General features: G+C 39.3%; 1 protein-coding gene across 1 annotated transcript in view; it reads right to left on the bottom strand.

Annotated features, from left to right (window-relative positions):
• FAM135B (family with sequence similarity 135 member B) overlaps nt 1-18,413 on the bottom strand; it is a gene marked incomplete at both ends in the record, with an annotated part of 148,296 nt that overhangs the window by 44,760 nt on the left and 85,123 nt on the right. Inside the window, one exon of the mRNA XM_081996627.1 lies at nt 11,319-11,445. Within this exon, the coding sequence (XP_081852753.1) occupies nt 11,319-11,445 (127 nt within the window). The remainder of the gene's footprint in view (nt 1-11,318; nt 11,446-18,413) is intronic.

The following is an 18,413-nucleotide window of genomic DNA, read 5'->3' as shown; positions in this document are numbered from 1 at the left end:
CCAGAAACCCCAGGATCTCCATGCATTACAGCATTTCTCTATATTCCCAGTCAAGCTAAAGGCCTGAGCCTTTGCTTTAATCAAGACCCACTGGTATTAGCTGTAGGGAACACATATCTACTGTCTTGCAACATGGCATGGTGACATCAATAAACCAAGAATTATTTTAATAGAAAGGGTATTTTTGATGTGTTGTCATTCCTGCCTATGAACAGGGTGTTTATGAATTGCACCACTTACTTTTCAGACTACTTCTGCAGGTGGACAAGATCACTGAATCCTTACTCTCACTGGATTGGCTTCTGAAATGACTTTTACAATAGGTATTATCTGAAAATAGCTTCCCAGTGGGTCATTTTAGTTCTTGATCACACAGAGTCTTATAGGACAGAGGGATATGGCACCAACCATACCCACCCAAATCTATTTATTTGGAAGTTTTGCCCAGAATTCAGTCTGGAGACCTCTAAAATGAGAGCAGTTGTTGCATGCTGGTTAATTTGCTTTGTCTTTACAAATGGAGATAAAAATTAGAATAATCATAACACTATTTCTGATCTCTTCCTCAACTTGGTAAATTTAAACATTAGTAATGCTGTCAAACAATGGCTAAAGAGGAAATATTTAGTTGTCTCTTGGCAGTGACAAATTACTTCAACCTTTATGGGTTCAATTTTTTAAGCAGTTTGACATTTCGTTACTAAGGCAGATTTTTATTTTATTGTTTCTCTCAGTCTGTTGCACAGGCACACTTACCAAGTAGGTTCCTATGAGTCACATGCAGGTGGGAAGAAATCATGTCTCTATTGATAGCACTATTATTTCTTTATTATTATTTGCAAATGTTCTTGCATATCCCCTTCTTTCTACTTGGTACATGATTGACTTTTCATTTTTCCCCAAAGATGTGGGCAAAATATGCTGGTTTGTATAGGCTCTGTCAAATTGGACCAGAACAGAAGTCCAAGAAGTCTTGTGTTTTGCAACTGATCATAGTTAAGTATCAAATACTCACTGAGGAGACAAAGGTAAAAAAAGAAAAGAAAACCCCAACCTAAGTCCTGACAATTCCAGAAACTGCGTGCCTTCAGGCAAAGTCTTCCTCAGATTGCCCAAATATTGCCTTATGCCACAGCCCTCACGGTTCCCATCCTTTCTGAATGAGGACTGTAGGAATTGTCAGTGTTGTCATTTTGAACAATTGTGGCAAACTGCTAAGTTCACAGAAGCACGTTCCAGCAATGTGTTATACCAGCTATCTTATGGTCTATAAAATTGGAGAAAAAGAGAATCCTTTTATTGATTCTAAATATGCTATTTTTCCGGTTACCTGAATTTTGTCTATACTTGTATTATGAAAAAAAAAATCAACAGAAGATCTTTTGCAAGATCCTTCTCTAAGGATTGTTGTAAGACAAAGACAGACAAATAATTTTCCACTCCTTCCCCAGTCATTTTTCTGCAGAAAATCTTGTGGTTAAGAGAGTTCCATTACTCGGATAGTTCAAGTTTTCAAAGTCACCAAATGAGGTCCACTGGCTTTTTCTCTTAGCAACGTTTGAAAATCTGTTCTTTCTGGAGTATTACTGTATTTCAACCAATCACACCCCAAAATAATAATTTACAGCCCTGGTTACAGGCACCTTCCTTCTTGCAAACAATTATTCTGCACAAGAAATGCTCCACTCTGGCCTAGATGCTATATTGCTGGTCTGTTTTCTTTGGTGTGGGGGGAAGCCTTTCGCTGCCAAGAAACAGCTTGATGTCTAATACTGTCATTATGCTGCATTCTTGAAGTCTTCACTTATGACACTCACAGGCAATGAATCATTTATAGCTCTTTGAAATGCATGCAAATATATATCAAATTGGAAAGCCGATTATAAAACAATATACAGTCCTTTTTATCACTTCAGAAATCCACAATTTCTATGTTAACACTGAAACAGAAGTAATGGCTAATCAGAAACTTTCCCGGGCATGTTACTTTAAGGCAATTACATTAATTTGCGATAATTTATTGCAACAAAATGGGGAACTTTTGAATAGCTGGAGCTGTATAAATTTGCATAAGTATTACATTTGCACAGGTTCATTTTCCCAGCCCAGTAGATACCTCTTGTATTATGCATAGTACATAAACCAGCCTTCAAGTAATTTACACTCAAAGACAATCAAATTTCATGAGCCATGAGTAGCTCCTTATTTATTCTGTAGGCCATCATTTTATGGTTTTAAATAAAATACTTCTAGTGATTTTAGTAGAGGAGAAAGAGGGTTTGACTGACAGCTCTGGAGACTCAAACTGTACGTGTTTACAAAAGAGGCACAGTATGTGAAGCAGAAACAGTGCCTTACCACCCCCAGGAACATGACTTAACCCTGCTTTGGAGGTACCTCTCTGTTCTATTCAGGCCTTCACCCTTGCTTCTCATCAGTCAACAATGCCTACCAACGCCAGGTAGGCTTAATTCCAACAGCGACGTTGCAGATTACTTCAAGACATAACAAAACCCTGTGAGATGACAATGACTTTTGGTTTGGGTCATCAGAGAGCAGATGTATAGTGCCTCCACTCACTTTATGGCCCTCCCTTGCATGCGGAAAGAGTTTGGGAACATCTTGGGAACAGGGTGAGGAAGAAAAATGATGGGAATAGGCTGCTGGCCTTATCTGACTTACTAGAAATCAGAAGCTACAGATGAACGATACTGCAGCTCCTTCACACCTCATGACACACTCAGCTACTCCGGGATAATACAGAGACTGAATGCACAGACAGCGTCAGTGCACCAGACCCTGTTCAAATACTATACTATGAAGCTGGGAACAGCAGAGTTATACACTATTGTAAAACCAGGATGACTGGAAGCTTGATTTCTCAAGGTTTATGCTAGTCAAAGAAGTAGTGTAAGCTCATATGCATACTGACTGTGTCTAGCTTACTCTAAATAAATCTTTACACTCAGATTCTCACCCGGATACTCATATGTCTAACCGCCTGAATACTCACACACCTTTCTCGGTTATGCAAAGAGCTTCCTTGAAGCGTTACCCAATTCTGCCCCAAAATTATCTTTTTGCCACTCATCCAAACACTCAAATCAACTTTAGGGGAAGTTATTCTTGTACAGGAGAGCTTCTAAAATTATTCTTATCTTTCCATGAAGCTTCAAAAAATGCTTTCTCTATATTGGTTAAACCTTTGCTAACGTTATTCACCTCTGACTGTCAATACTTTTTAGAATCATAACACGCAGACCCATCTCTGTTCTTTTAGCCTATTTTTTCTGTTTGTCAGACAGCTTAAACTGGTTTGAGCCTCAGAGAACTTGTGAGATCATTGGAGCAGGGGCAGTCGTTTGTGCACAAGCTGATGTCACAGGGACTGCGCTTCTAAGTGTTCCTCTCGGACACTGCACCAAAACTTAAAATTCGTATTAGCTGTGAAACTGATTCTTGGGTCATTATGGCTGGCATGGTGGCTTTGAACAGAGGTACAGGCTCTTGCTGTCACTTGAAGATTTGTTTCTACAAAACACGACAATGTGTTTGGAAAAAGAGGGAATATTTTTTCTCATTCACCAGTCCCTGAACTGCTGTCTGGGACACCTGCCAATAGCAAAGATTTAGCTTCCAGATGATGGATCTCGACTGTGCTGTTGTTGGCATCTGTGCTCCTGTTGGAAAGGACGTCAGCTCAGAAGCTATGAGAGTTGATTAGGTCTCCTTTCAAGACTCTCTCATCATCAGTCAGTGGGAATTATTGTAGTGTTCTTTAGGGCATATGAAGATAATTTTTCAACAAAGTACCACTGGGAAAAAAGTACTGAAAAGAAAGAAAAACTGAACCAGAGAGCACTCTATCAGAAAGTGAAGAGCAGCCAAGTCCACTTCCTAAAGAGAAGAGTAGAAAGGCTGCTCCTGCTGCTCACGGATTCCATTTCAGGGAAGAAAGAAAGAAAGTCACAAGCCCCCTCCTATAAACGTCCTCAAAAATCAATGCTGAAATCTATAGAAAGGGAAATATTTAACTGAGAGAATGTCAGTCGGGTGAATGACTTTACAAGACACATCAGTGGGTTTCAGCCTCAAAGCAAGAAATTATGGTGATGGGAGCCAAATAAGTTCTTCCGGTTCATAACAACTGTAATAGTAGCTGTGAAAGAGAAATAGACTCTCTGTGCTCAGTCTTCCTTTTACCATTCTACTCACAAATACTCTAAATTAGCCCTAAAAAACTTCTTTTCAGTTATACAACTCTAGGTGTGATTGACTTTTTCACAGTGGTATGCAGAGAAACGGGGAGATTTGTAAGGAGAATGCAGCAGTCTGATACTTTCCAACACATGAGCATTGCAGAAAAATAGCAAAATAAAAGGTATAAGAAGTGGGACTTCCTATGCAAATTTTATTGATTTTCAAAAGGGACCAATATTAGCTGTCCAATATGAGCAATTCCTGAGGATTTTCTCCAGAAGGAGACACTATCGCTGTCCTGGCTGGAGTCTCACTGGAATCCCCACATGATTTCATGACATTTTCATTGAACACCCACAGTGAAAAGATAGGAAAGCTTTTTCAACATCATGTTTTAGGTCTAATCCCAAATTAATCTCAGTTTTGAATTCTGTCTTAATGCAGGTCATTGCCTTGTTGTACCCTGCATATACCAGATCAAAAGGGAAGAGCCACAAAAAAGAAATATGCCAATGATTAAAGAAACCGGTTATTGTCACATTATTAGTTACCATGTTTTCTGCCACAGCTAGGAAATCATTTAGTTCTTTCTAAAGATCAGCCATTTATCTTCAGGCAACTGAAGATTAAAGATTTCATCAGTAATTATCACAAATGGTGCCCCGAACACACTGATTAAAGATACTTGTCGTTACACCTTATAAAGAACAGTATATCAGCTCTCTTACTACTTCAGAATAATTACGCGTTGGACATCTGCTGGAGTCCCAATCACAACTAATCACCATTTGCATAAGCAACACACTGAAAGAATCCTGTTCCTTTAAAAGCACCCATTACAAACGTGTGCTAACACACGAAAGATGTGTTCTCCATACCACACATACACCCCTCAAAGCAGAGAAGTCCGAGACCAAAAATAAAGCCATTTCCATGTAAAATTAGCAATTCAGGATGAAGTTCTGATGTAAGATACACTTCTGCAATCTGGATTAGTTATATGGAGTAATTATAAGCAAAAGCTATTTTAAATACTGGTGTTGTTCTTTTTTTAATTCAATTTTTTAAAAAATGTTAAATAATATATAGCGGCTGTCTTATGTACTCCAGTTCTAAATTGGTAAGATCAGAATCTTAACTATACCTTAAGTTTGCAAATAATCAGGCATTGTTTGTAAAACATCTCCCTTGTTACACAGTTAAGAAAAAGAAAAAAAAAAATAAAATAAAAAAATGCTTGGCAACTTCACAGCCCTCTAGACACATCAGGTATTGTTTTTTCTAGCGGGAGACAGAGAACCTTTTCTAGTTTCAAAGGGAAAAAAAGATAATAATACACATTGCCCCTCCTTTAAAGGGAACAGGAGAGTTTAATCTTTTGCAAAGTTTTAGTTCTCTTGCAAAGATAACACCTTTTTTTTTTTTCCTTGCCTTGCCTTGCCTTGCCTTCCCTCACCGTACTCCTCTCCCTTAGCCTTCCCTGTCTGCTCCCTCCCCTTCTCCTTCTCTCTCTCTCTCTGTCTTTCTCAAGCAATTTTGATTTGGGGTCAGGACACAGCAGATGCCCTGGAAAAAAAAAAAAAAAGAATAATGGAATGAAGTTAGAAAGATGGCTGCTGTGCCGATAAATACGACAAAGGGTAACAGGAATCTCTACAATAAGGTTCCTATGTCTGAAGAGGAATTAAGTTCACAGCTATGTATTCCTCTTCTCCCTGCTAAACTGGGATTTCAGGGCATACTGCCATTCCCACAATGGGTCCTACATGGCCTGTTCTCTGATGCACAACCTTCCCTTTTCAAGAAGTGAAAAAAGTGAAATATCGTGGCCGAAGAGCTGTAACTTGGGCTATACAGAAGAAAAGAAGAGTAAAATACAGATTATTCCTATGTGACATGCATTTGAGTAATGTTTTGGTGTTAGGCTGAAACAGCCTAGGTTTTTCATACATTGCTGAAAAGATGAAAATATTAGCAAACTGTCTGTGGAAAACAACTCATCATCAGTGCAGTTTTATTTGAATGACACTCCTAGTTCTTCTATTATGCCAGGCATAAGCTTTATGTCTTTTGGGATAGCTAGATCAATGCTAGATGGAAGAAGAACGCTTCTTATCCAACACTAGTGCCTTATTAATGGGAAGTCATATGATTAATCAATCTGACTACTTAGAAGTCAATTTATCTGCAGTGCAACTGTTATCCAAATGAAAATAAGATTACTGTGAGTACAGTTTATTAATAACCCCCAGTATGTCATTGACTCAACTTGATTATAACACAGCAGGCATGTGATGCACAATATTACCAAGACATTAAAACAGCCTGACAACAGTGGATACCGAAGAGGTGTATGGTACAGGGTAAGGCAGAAAACACCTGAAGTGTACAAGACCATTCAATTTTCATTTCTTCAAAGAATATTTTCTTTTTTTTTTTAATTGTGGATGTAGATTCTGTAGGTAATTTTCAGTGTCCAGCTCTTATGGCTGCTGAGATCACCTGAAAGCATGAGTCAGGGTGACGTTCAGATACAGACCTTGTACCATCCAAACAACCCCTTGAACTTCCTCACAGGGAAAAGCAATTTAGCACACCCAAAGTGGAATTCAGATGCCCCTGAAGGAAGTCAGTCACACACAGCTCGTGAGTCTGTTTCATCCCGCTAGATCTCCCAACCCTGCTGTAGATATGATCCTATTTTGAACATATTGTTAATCTACCGTGATATATATTCCCTGTGAATATAGGTTATGGTCTGAAGAGAGCTTAAGAAATTACTAGTAAAATTTCTTATTCTGTAGATTTTACTCTATTTTTTTGACCACAAAAATATTTTCCTTCATATTTATCTGATAACAGAAATTTCTTATTTCAACAAGAAATACCTTTGTTGTCTTAATTTTGCTTGAAATATGTCCTGGTTTCTTCTGGGACAGAGTTAATATTCTTCCTGAGAGCTGGTGTAGTGCTGTGTTTTGGATTTAGAATGAAAAAAATGTTGATAACATACTGATGTGTTTAGTTGTTGCTGAGCAGCCAAGGACTTTTCAGCTTCCCAGGCTCTGGCCTGCCAGCGAGCAGGCTGGGGGTGCACGGGGAGCTGGGAGGGGACACGGCCAGGACAGCTGACCCAGGCTGGCCAAAGGGGTATTCCATACTATACAACATCATGCTCAGTATATAAACTGGGGGAGCTGGCTGGGGAGGGGCTGTGGTCCCTTACATATAGGCCCCCCCCCCTTTATATATACTTATATATTACTTATATATACTTATATACTGAGCCTTCTTGCTAAAGTCAGAAGTGCAGAATGAGGAGCCTTCAAGATCTATGATTAAGCAGTGACACCTCAGCAACCCAAACACAGATTAGCTCGGGAAGTGGCAAGAGGAGCTGACAGACTTTCTTTAGAAATTAAGGCAGTCACTTGCATTTTCAGCAAGGAAAAAGCAAATCAATTGCATAAACTAGATGAGAACTTCCAGTCAATCTATGGGCCTAAAACGGAAAATCATCTCTCTGATGCACTCATGTTTTATGAGGAAGGAAGAGGTAAAATGGGATGTATGACATCTAGAGATGATATGTCAAGATAAGAGTCCTCTACTTTGTATTCAAGACATGTCTGGAAAACATGACTTAGCAGTATTAACATCAGATTTCAGTACAATTCTGGTTTTCCCGAGGGCTTACCACTACTCTGCCAAAGCTATGTGCTCAAACCTTGTCTGAACCATGTGTGGTGGGTTGACCTTGGTTCACTGCCAGCTGCCCACCAAGCTGCTCTATCACTCCCCTTCCTCAGCAGAACAGAAAGAGAAAAATAAAACAAAAAAGTCATGGGTCAAGATAAGGACAGGGAGAGCACCTACTAGTTACTGTCAGGGGCAAAACAGACTCTACTTGGGGAATTTAATTTAATTTCTTGCCTATTAAACAAAGTAGAATGAGAAATAAGAATAAATCTAAACCCACCTTCCTTCAGGGCACAGACACATGCTCTGGCATAGGGTTCCCACGGACTGCAGTGGGGCAACCTACGTCACCACGGTCTTCATCACAGGCTGAAGGGGAACCTCTGCTCCAGTACCTGGAGCACCTTATCTCTTCCTTCTTCAGTGACCTTGGTGCCTGCATAGTTGTTTCTCTCACATTTTCTCATACTTCTCTCTCACAGTTGCTGCACAGGTTTTTTTACCCTTTCTTAAATACGTTATCACAGAGGTGCTACCAACGTCACTGATGGGCTCAGCTTTGGCCAGCAGTGGGTCCATCTTGGAGCCAGCTAGAACTGCCTCTGTCTAACACGGGGACAGCTTCTGGTGTCTTCTCACAGAAGCCATCCCTGCCTCCATCCCCTTCTACTACCAAAACCTTGCAACGTAAAACAAATACACCCCGCCATTAGCCCATCTACTGAGTACGATGACACTGGTGCGGGCAAAGTTTACTTTTGTGATCAAGTCTACTTCGGGACTTTGTAGAATTTAGGCCAAACCTATGAAAATTGATAAAGTGCAGAGTTAGTAAGTGCCTCAGACACAGTAAACCATTGATTCCCTGGGGTTTTAAGCCATTCAGTTCCTAGACTTGAGGAAGAGGGTGCCGTAGGAATGATTGAGAGTTCCTACCCATTACAGGCTTCTGCTCAAATGAAGGTGTTCTGGAGAAATAATCTGGCTGAAACCAGGGTGGGGAAAAAGCTCATTTTTGCTTTACTCACAATAGGTAAACCTCAAATAAGGGAAGTGTCATTTGTTTGCAGACTTACAGAGAACTGAATAATCAGATTCAGTTCTCTAGAGAAGACATCAGACAGAATATACTTGCCCAGGAAATGCATCTTAAGAGCTTAAGCCTGGAGACTTCTCAGATCAAGGAAAACACAGTAATGTACATAAAATTAGAAGGATCCAAACTCAGCTTTGCAGAGATGAAAACAAAACAAAAACCAGGATAGCCCAACATTAACTGTTTCACAGTATTTTATGACATAAAAAGGAACTAACTAAAGTCTCTTTAAAATTAATTTTCCCGTGTCCTGCTGCCCAGTGAAGCTTTGTCTGCCGTGGAAGACAAGATATGTTAATTGTTTTAGCATAGATTTAACCAGTTGCATCAAAACAGAGTAGCTTACAAACAAAACAAAACAAAAAAGTGTGGCATATATTAAGGTATCTGACAGTTACTAATTTGGACACGCAGTAGGCAAGGTCCAACCAAAAATATATATAGTGAGTAGAGGCCTGCAGTTTTCGTCTAATGAAAAGGGTAGGATCCATTCTCATGTCCACTGATGGTGATTGTAAAATTCCCCAAATCTGGACATGTCTATACTCCAGTTGAAGTTACATTTAACAAAAACATGCAAACAACCTGAAATGAAATTTCCAAATTTTTAAAGGGAAGTAAACTTGACCCAGTGCAAAGCATTGTGGCTCTGTAAGAAGTATAACTCCTCTTCCTTCAATTTCTTATGGCTTGATATCAACTCCCACATAAAGCAGCGGTCAGTCATAAAGCCCTCACTTGGAGTTAGGTATAGCCCCATAGCAGTTTCTTTTCTAGATCTGGATTTTTATTTTTCATCTTAAAATAGAAGACATAGTCTTGCTCATTATCATCTGTCATGGATAACATATGCAAAAAGGCCATCAATGTTTATTAAATTAAAATGCTCAGGTCAAGAACAGATGTCATTACTTATAGAAGTTTCTAAAGCTAAGCAAATGCACATCTGACCATGTGGAGATGGAATGTGCAGCATTATATTTATGATTATTTGGTGTGTGACGTTTGGATGACCTGCAGTGTAGCAGAGTGCTAAAACCGGTTCATGACAGAGTGCTTTTGCTTTGGTATTTAACAGATCACCGCTAGGATAAGAATTATGCTGTCATTAAAAAAAAAAAAAAGTGCCTATAATCAAAGAAGATTAGTTAACAGAGACAGGTAGAAAATAGAGTTTGCAGCTAAGGAAAATACTTGGAAAGGAAACAAGGTTTCCTAATCACAGCAGACTAAGATTTTTACATGGAGAGTAAAAGGAGAGGTGGAGATTTAGCCTTTCTATTTATCTTCTTGCAATAAAGTTTTATACAGAGGATAATGAAAAGTAGGAACGACTCTCCAAAACCTCTCTCTTGTGTGATGTGCAGAGATGTACAAAGATTAGTCTACAGAAACAAACACTTGAATCAGTTATTTAAATTTGTATGATGTGAATATCTACCAGAGAGGCAGAGGCTGAGGCCAGTGTGTTTGCCAAAAGCATACAATGACCCAATGGTTTGGTTAACAGCCTCAGGCCAAGCATTCTCTCAGTTTGAGTTAATTCTCTGGTAGTTCTTCTGCACCAGCCACTCCAGGCTAGCATATTTTTTAATATTTATACAGAACAGAACAGCTTGGACAGGAAAGGTTGAGGGAAGCGGAGGGCAGCATGCTAATCAGAACCTCTGAATCATGGTTTCCTAACAAGTTAATGATTCCAGTATTCTGGGTTGAGTTTCTAGATCTGAGGAAACATTTCTGAGAAAAACCACTTCAAAGCTAGCACGTAAAAAAAAAAAAAAAAAATCCAACCAATTAATCATTATTTTCCAAACAAGCAAATTTGTACTAAAAGTTGCCCAACAAGCTCTCCTCTTCACCTGCAGTAATATGATCAAAGGCATACACTGACCTTGAGTAAGGCAATGTGTGTAACACCCCATCACCAACACACATAACACTCTACTCCAGACAGGAACACTTCCTTTACAATATCCTTAAAATTGACTCAAGTCCTGTCTGTCAAACATAAGTCCTGAAAGCAAGGATCTTTTACTGAATAATTAATTTCACCTTACAACAGACACCTTCTCAGGTGAACCCTCCCTTAAAAATGTCATTGGCAATCAGGGGTATATCCATACATCTTGAACTTTTCTGAAATGAAATGAACACCCAGGTGTATCCAAGTGCCAGGTGGTTCATGCAGAAAGGCTTCAAGGGTTCTTCTTCCAACAAAATTCCTCTACCAGTGACATAAACCAGGGCATGTTCTTCACAGATAATGTGGACCCTTTGTGTGACCAAGTGGAAGTAAGACATCGTTGTTTGTTCTCCTTACCTCTGAAGAAGTGGGTTTGCAGTAGCCAGCTCCAAACACTAGATTTTCTAATGACATACTGGACTGGTCTGGTCCCACCTCCAGGTTGCCTTTACCCAGCCATGAACCTTTCCCTGGACGAGCAAAACTAAAAGAAAAATTGAGAAGAAAAATAATCAGAGAAGTATTGTTAGAGCATAGTGATTGTTGTCCCAGTGCTGTTTCTTTCCTTAGAATGTGTTTGCAGTTTTGGTCTTGTTGTTTTTGTTGTTTTTTATTTTATTTATTTCAAGCTGACACTGTTAAGTCCATATATTTCCCTTTCAAAATGAATTTTGTCCAGTATGCACTAGCTCAAATGATGTGAATTGAGCTTGCTTTCTTGGCATTCAGTCCAGTGACTTGAGTGTTCTTCTTCACTTAGTCCTTCCTCTGCTGTCTTACAGACCTTTTTCCAGCATAACGTCTCAACAATCATACAATCATAGAATCACAAAATCTGTGGGTTGGAAGGGACCTTTTCAGGTCATCGAGTCCAACTCCCCAGCAACGAGCGGGGACATCTTCAACTAGATCAGGTTGCTCAGAGCCCCGTCCAACCTGACCTGGAATGTTGCCAGGGATGGGGCATCTACCACCTCTCTGGGCAACCTGAGCCACTGTTTCACCACTCTCATTGAGAAGCATTTCTTCCTTATATCTAGCCTAAATCTACCGTCTTTTCATTTAAAACCATTATGCCTTTTCCTGCTGCAACAGGCCCTGTTAAAAAGTCTGTCCCCACCTTTCTCAGAATCCGCCTTTACGTACTGGAAGGCTGCAATAAGGTCTCCCTGGAGCCTTACAATACAATACAACCTTTCCATCTATCCACACAGATAATACTTTTACTCAGCTTCTCATCAGCTTGCATCTTGATTGATTCAACATCTTTTCTCTGGCGTTAACCACATCACCCTTCCTCTTTGAAGGAAGAGGAAAGGCATGATCTCTCTTTACTATCAATGTCCTTTATAGTTCATCCCAATCTTTTATAAGTTTACTTCCCAATTCTCACTGTCCCATGACATAAGTTTCCAGTATCAAAATGACTTCAGCCAAAACCACGCATTTCCTTTTGCTGGGGCCAGTCCGTTCATTTGCGATGTGTTCTCTCACACCCACATGCAACACAAATTTGGTGTTATCCAAATCCTTCCTCAAAAGCCTGATAGAATTTAAGGTTTTTAGTGCTGAGGTCGTTACAGCTCAGTGCTGACTATTATGGTCACTGTGTTCCCTTTTGACTACATCTATATGTTTCCTATCCTACAGCATGAACCCTTTAAGAGTGGAACATCTTGTTTGGGGTTTACTCGGCGTCAAGCCCAGCAGGGTCGCGATGCATAGCTACGGCTTTTCCTCTGGATTAACCTGAGCAACTCTCTACATCCAAGTTAACGATGTAGGCTGCCTTTATAGTCGCTGGAGAGGACTTGGCATTTCCAGGGTACAAGTCATCTCATTCTGAAGTAATGATATCAAATAGGTCAGATGAATTTCACCCTCAAAGTGCTTATTTCTTATTGTGCACTATAAAGAGAGGCTAGGATGACTGCCTCAAACAACTGAACTTAGGTGAGATAAACCCTGTTGCTAGTCCCTGTGATAACATGTGCTATACGTAAACTACATCAAGATTTCAAGAGAGAAATCAGGCTACTTGTGGTGAATACATTAAGCCAAATTATTGCATCTAAATGGCGATGCAAGCAACCACAAGTGTTCTTAAAAAGCATGTAGGCAAAGATGGAATCGAAATAATGAACTGCAGAGAAAAAAAAAACCAAACAAATTTGCTTTTCACACTCAGGGCAGAGGTAATGGCACTGAGTTTGTGCTGCAGCTTGCAGACTGGGATCACCATTTACAGGCACCTGCTGCCCATCCAGGCATCCCAACTTACATCATACTCAGGAGATCTGGTTTCCTTGGAAGAGCAAAAGCTTCCAAGATGGGGAGCACAGAAAACAATTTAAAACTATAATGTGGCAGAACGAGAAGCCACAGGGCAGTACCATTCATTCTGCCAAAATTCTCCAATCTGAGGTTAGTCCTTTATGTAGATGTGTATCATGCCAGCTCAGAGCAGCCACAATTCATGGATATCTACACCTGATTCAGTTTTTAAGGACAGACAAGAGTCCTGACTGCTGTACAGAAACACACACCAAAAGAAAGGATGCTTATGTTAAGGATACAAAACAAAACAGAGGTGCAGCACCCAAATAACAGGTGAGGTTCTGATGTGCACGGAAACTCAGCGATGTGTGCAACATCAGAAAAAGAATCTCAAGCAAAATTAGGAATTGGGCCAGTTTCAGAAGGTTAATCACAAATCCCCAACTTGCCTCTAAGTCAAGACTGCTCTTTGTTCTATACCCCTAATTCATATACTGACAAATAGGACATCCTGCCACAGGACGATGGTGACCTTAGCATATATCTGGCCTCGCTTATGTATATATTAATTTCCAGCTGGCTGCTTCTAATAAACATGAAGTCCTTCCATGTATTTCCTACATGCAACATTTAAGATTAAAAAAACAATAAATAAACTAAAGCAATTATTAAGAGCCAAGAGATAAACATTGCTCTGAATAATTTCAGCTGTTTATTCAATGATGTTGTCTGCCCTGGTCTGCTGGAAAGGCTCAAGAAGCAGAAATAAAAATGATTGCTGTGGTATCAGAGAGAGAAGCTTAAGTAAATGTCACCTGCACACAAAAAACTCCTCATCTGAATATTAGCAAAGCTTTCAAAGGTTTTAAGGGAGAGAAAAGCACTTTTTAATGCCTTTTTTATTTATTTATCTTTTGATTTTACGACAGAGGAGGATTTTAATCTGTTGGTTTTATGGAAATTGATTTCAGATAGCACTGTAAAACAAAGATTTGGGGGGGGAAACCTGCCCAAATGTCATCTGTCTGTTGAGGGAAAGTTTAACTGGAAGGCTTACAAACTGTTGAGGTTCCTCTAATGTTTTCTGAAGCACATAATACTTGAAGACATTTTTTATTAGCAATAACAGGTTAATTTGTTACATCAAAAATTATTTTTTCTGTATTTAGTTTTTACTATTATTCCTGCAGCCATGCTCATTTGTATGAATCTTGAACCTGGGTTATTTATGTGTCCATTTGGGCTATGTTTTACTAGCATTGATTTAATATCAACATTTAGATCCTTATCCTGTACGTTAACCTTAGCTTTTATTTGGAGTCAGGATTAAAAAAGGTCAAAAGACATAATGTGTGTGTGTCATAGAGAATGAACATGTGTGCAGAATTATTAATATTTTTCATGAAAGAAACAATTTATTTTTCCTCGGGTTTTTTTTTCAGCTGTTCTTTTGATGACCTTATCCATGAGGTGTCTTTATCCTTCAGAGGACTGTCATACTTCTTATAGTAGCCATCAATGGACACACACTACAATAAACTGCCTTGAAAAGCACGTTTTTTTCTTATGGTATAGCCTGCAAGATACCAGCAATCAAAACTTAAGAACTTTCTAACTCAGACGTTATATTCAGGCAATTATCTCCAGCAGTCATAGTTATCTTCCATGAATTTGTGTCCATGCCTTTTTGATTTATACTTTTGGCCTTTCTATCATCTTTTGGAATGAATTACACGTTGTAACATGTGCTGTGATTTCTGTCAGCTTTGAACCTGCTGTTAGAGAACAGAACGTGGCACTTTTTAGTTTTTGTACGGTGCAAAATGTTAAATAATCATTCCCTGGTTCTTATATTCTGTGGACAACTCTTTAATATATAAACCAGATGGCAGTTCCCTAGCATAAGAAATGGATTGACCTTGATAAATGTTAATTCAGATGTGTTATTGAAGTAATTCAGAATAAATGCTTTAGGCCAGTTTAATCAAATATGATATTCTTTTTGAGATTAAACTGACCCAAAATGAAATAACCTTTTTTTAATTTTGCATTCAATTTTTTTTTCAAAATGAAGAGGGTTTTTTTGGTAAGCAAAACTTAATTCTAGATTTCAGCACAATGGGGCAAAAGAACTAACAGATTGGGATCTTCTGAATCTTGCTTGGGATAAAACTGTCTTGCATTACATGAGATGATCAAACTGTAAAAAAACCCAAAACAACAACAAAAAAAACCCACACCACAATCTTCACATTTTTATTGACAAGAAATTTTAATCTTGTGACTGAACCAGGAGTGGAAGTTAAGGAAATGAACATGCATCCCATTTAGGTCAGACCCTATGGAGAAATCACTTCTTTTTCCCTCAGTCCCTTATATGTAAAATATTACTGATTTTAAAAACTAAAAATATAAGTAAGTCCCGTAGAAATAACACACTTTAGAATCAACCCCCCACATCCTCCACTGACAGCACTGTTTGCATTTCACCGGGAACTTCCTTCTAGCCTCCCACAGATCAGGAAAGATGTAACGCACAACACTGATTTCTCTCGCTGTTTTAACTCAAAACATTAATATAGCTTTTGGAAAATTACTGCTGGCATGTGGCCATAGGATTCATGGTTGATACCTTATTTGTTTTTGAGAATAATATGTGGATATTTACAGTTGTGCTCCCTTAGACAAGTTTCTCTCTTACACAAGGAGTCTCACTAAGATACAATCGCTGACTGGAAAATATTATCATAAAATCATAGAATCATAGAAGAGTTTGGGTTGGAAGGGACCTTTAAAGGCCATCTAGTCCAACCCCCCTGCAGTGAGCAGGGACATCTTCAACTAGAGCAGGTTGCTCAGAGCCCCGTCCAACCTGACCTGGGGTGTGTCCAGGGATGGGGCATCTACCACCTCTCTGGGCAACCTGGGCCAGGGTTTCACCACACTCATTGTAAAAACCTCCTTACTTATATCTGGTCTAATTTTGCCCTCTTTCCATTTAAAACCATTACCCCTAGTCCTATTGCAACAGGTCCTGCTAAAAAGTTTCTCCCCATGTTCTGAGCTTCTTGAGTAAAACTATAAGATTTATTAAATTATACTTTGTAATGGAAACCGATCTCTCTCCCTAGATCCCAAAGAGAGGGAGAATCTGTTTCGAAACCTCTAATGATTTTGATTGCTGGCAAATGCTGGTTCATTTGCTCTGAACACCCTTAGTTGCTATAAAATTTCAAAGCAGGCAAAGTCATGTGGTGATATGTATTCAGTTTTGGGTGGGGTGTCAGGGGCGTTTATTTGGGGGTGGTGGTCTTGAAAGTTTGACTCAGAAATAGTCAGGTTTTTCTTATGTGACTTCTCAGCTGGTAGCTCGATAGCATGGGTTGTCAAAGTGGAGGTTTATCTTTGCAGATACAAAACAAACAGTAACAAAAGAAAATTCAGAGGGAAAATTATCCAGTTATTATGCAAGAGTTCTTAGAGGAAAACAGTATTATTTTAATAAACATATTATGGAAGCAATAGCTCTTTACTGCATAAATATTCCATTTTCTTTCTACAGATTAATTTATTTGCAAATGAGATGGAGCGGGAAATATAAGTCATGGATTTTGCTACCGAGCATTACATCCGTGGCAGTTTCAGATATAAGCTGCCCATAAATAGGTGCCAGCTACACTTACAGTTGTAGAAAAATTGATGTGACAGTCCACACCCAGATTAAAGGTGTACAGGGTAGTACAGTGTGCGTATCACATATAGATATGTCACTTGTGCTTTTGAGGAATAGGAGGATGCCTGGGAATAAAAGAATTTAGGCAAGATAAAATTGCTCAGGGATGGCCAGGGTTGACTGATTCCCATGCGGTGGAGCAGAGCAGAACTGGGTCAGGGCTGAAACCTTGAAACACCCTGTGTCCCTTTGGTTCTGTTTCTTCTTCCCAAAGCAGAGCAAGCTCAAGGCACTGAAAAATTCAGTATCTGCATGTGTCTTGATTTCTCCACCTGCAAAATGTGTATTATGTAATTTCCCCATCTCAGATGTCACCAAGATTTCTTGTTTCTCATACAGTGATTTGGATGTGGGCAATTAAGAATTAAATAGTAAGAAGTAAAATCCTGAAAGTATATATGAAAGTGGGGAAGAGAATAGAAATTTGAAAACATCCAGAAACCTGAGGAAATTAAACCACTTCATTGTGCAAACAAGAGAAAACCAGTTTGCCAACTGTTTGTGATAAAGGATCTTGTTTATTTGCAGCAATTTCAAGTCTTGGGTGTTTTTTTGTTTTTTTTTTTTTTTAATTCAGGTTAAAAATGTTTTCAGCTGAAGCCCAAGCCAGAGCAAGTAAAACTGCAGATGTTGTGGCCATCAAGTGAGACGTATTCTGCACAGTCCTCAAACAAAGCCTGGCTTTGGGGAGACCAGTCTGTACAGATAGTAGCAGTCTGGTGCTGAAACACAGCTCTTACATTTCCAGAAAGCTTTCAGGGGAAGAAAGTAAAAATCATCTGAAGTCACCGGTTAAATTTTCAGTAGAAGACAAACCAACCATTTCTTATCGTCCATGCTACGTCATAGGAAATAGAGCGTATGAGGCAATGCGTTCAGTGGGGGAAACTGCACGTCTGTGAAACTATGTATTCTGGTACTTGTTTCAGAGATTATTTGTGAGTTGTATTTTTACTTATAAATAGTAGCATATGCTAAATCCTTTTGGGAAGGAGTGGTGCAGAGGTCTATGGAATTAATGAAGCGGGTAACCATCCATGTTTCTTGCTGTTTGCTCCCTAAATGAGTCCAATACAAGAAAGATGCTGACCTTGCAGCATGCCTGAGGCTAAGGAGACCTGCATGCTGTAGAGGTGGAAGTGTCTCTTTTGGGACAAATCGAAATATTTCTTGAAGTCTGAACTATTCTGGAGCAAAGCACCTTTTCTAACAGCTGGTGCTGGGCTAATAATTGTTGATTCCACTTATAGACTGGGCCAAAGCCGGTGACAGGGAGATAAAGGAGAGGTCAGTGCCTCAGGCCAGAAACCAAACTGATCTATACGAAAGACGAAACAGAAAACTGGAGTGCAAAAGCCCTCACTCCTCCTCGCCTTCCTCCTGCAACCGGGTACTCACATTTCGTGAGCTTAGGTAAGAGAATAAAAAAGGTACTTAAGCAG

The sequence above is a fragment of the Phaethon aethereus genome, assembly GCF_964289735.1.
Source record: "Phaethon aethereus genome assembly, chromosome: 2".
Lineage (NCBI taxonomy): Eukaryota > Metazoa > Chordata > Aves > Phaethontiformes > Phaethontidae > Phaethon > Phaethon aethereus.
The sequence above is the reverse complement of the archived record's forward strand: the minus strand, read 5'-3'. Positions and strand labels throughout refer to the sequence as shown.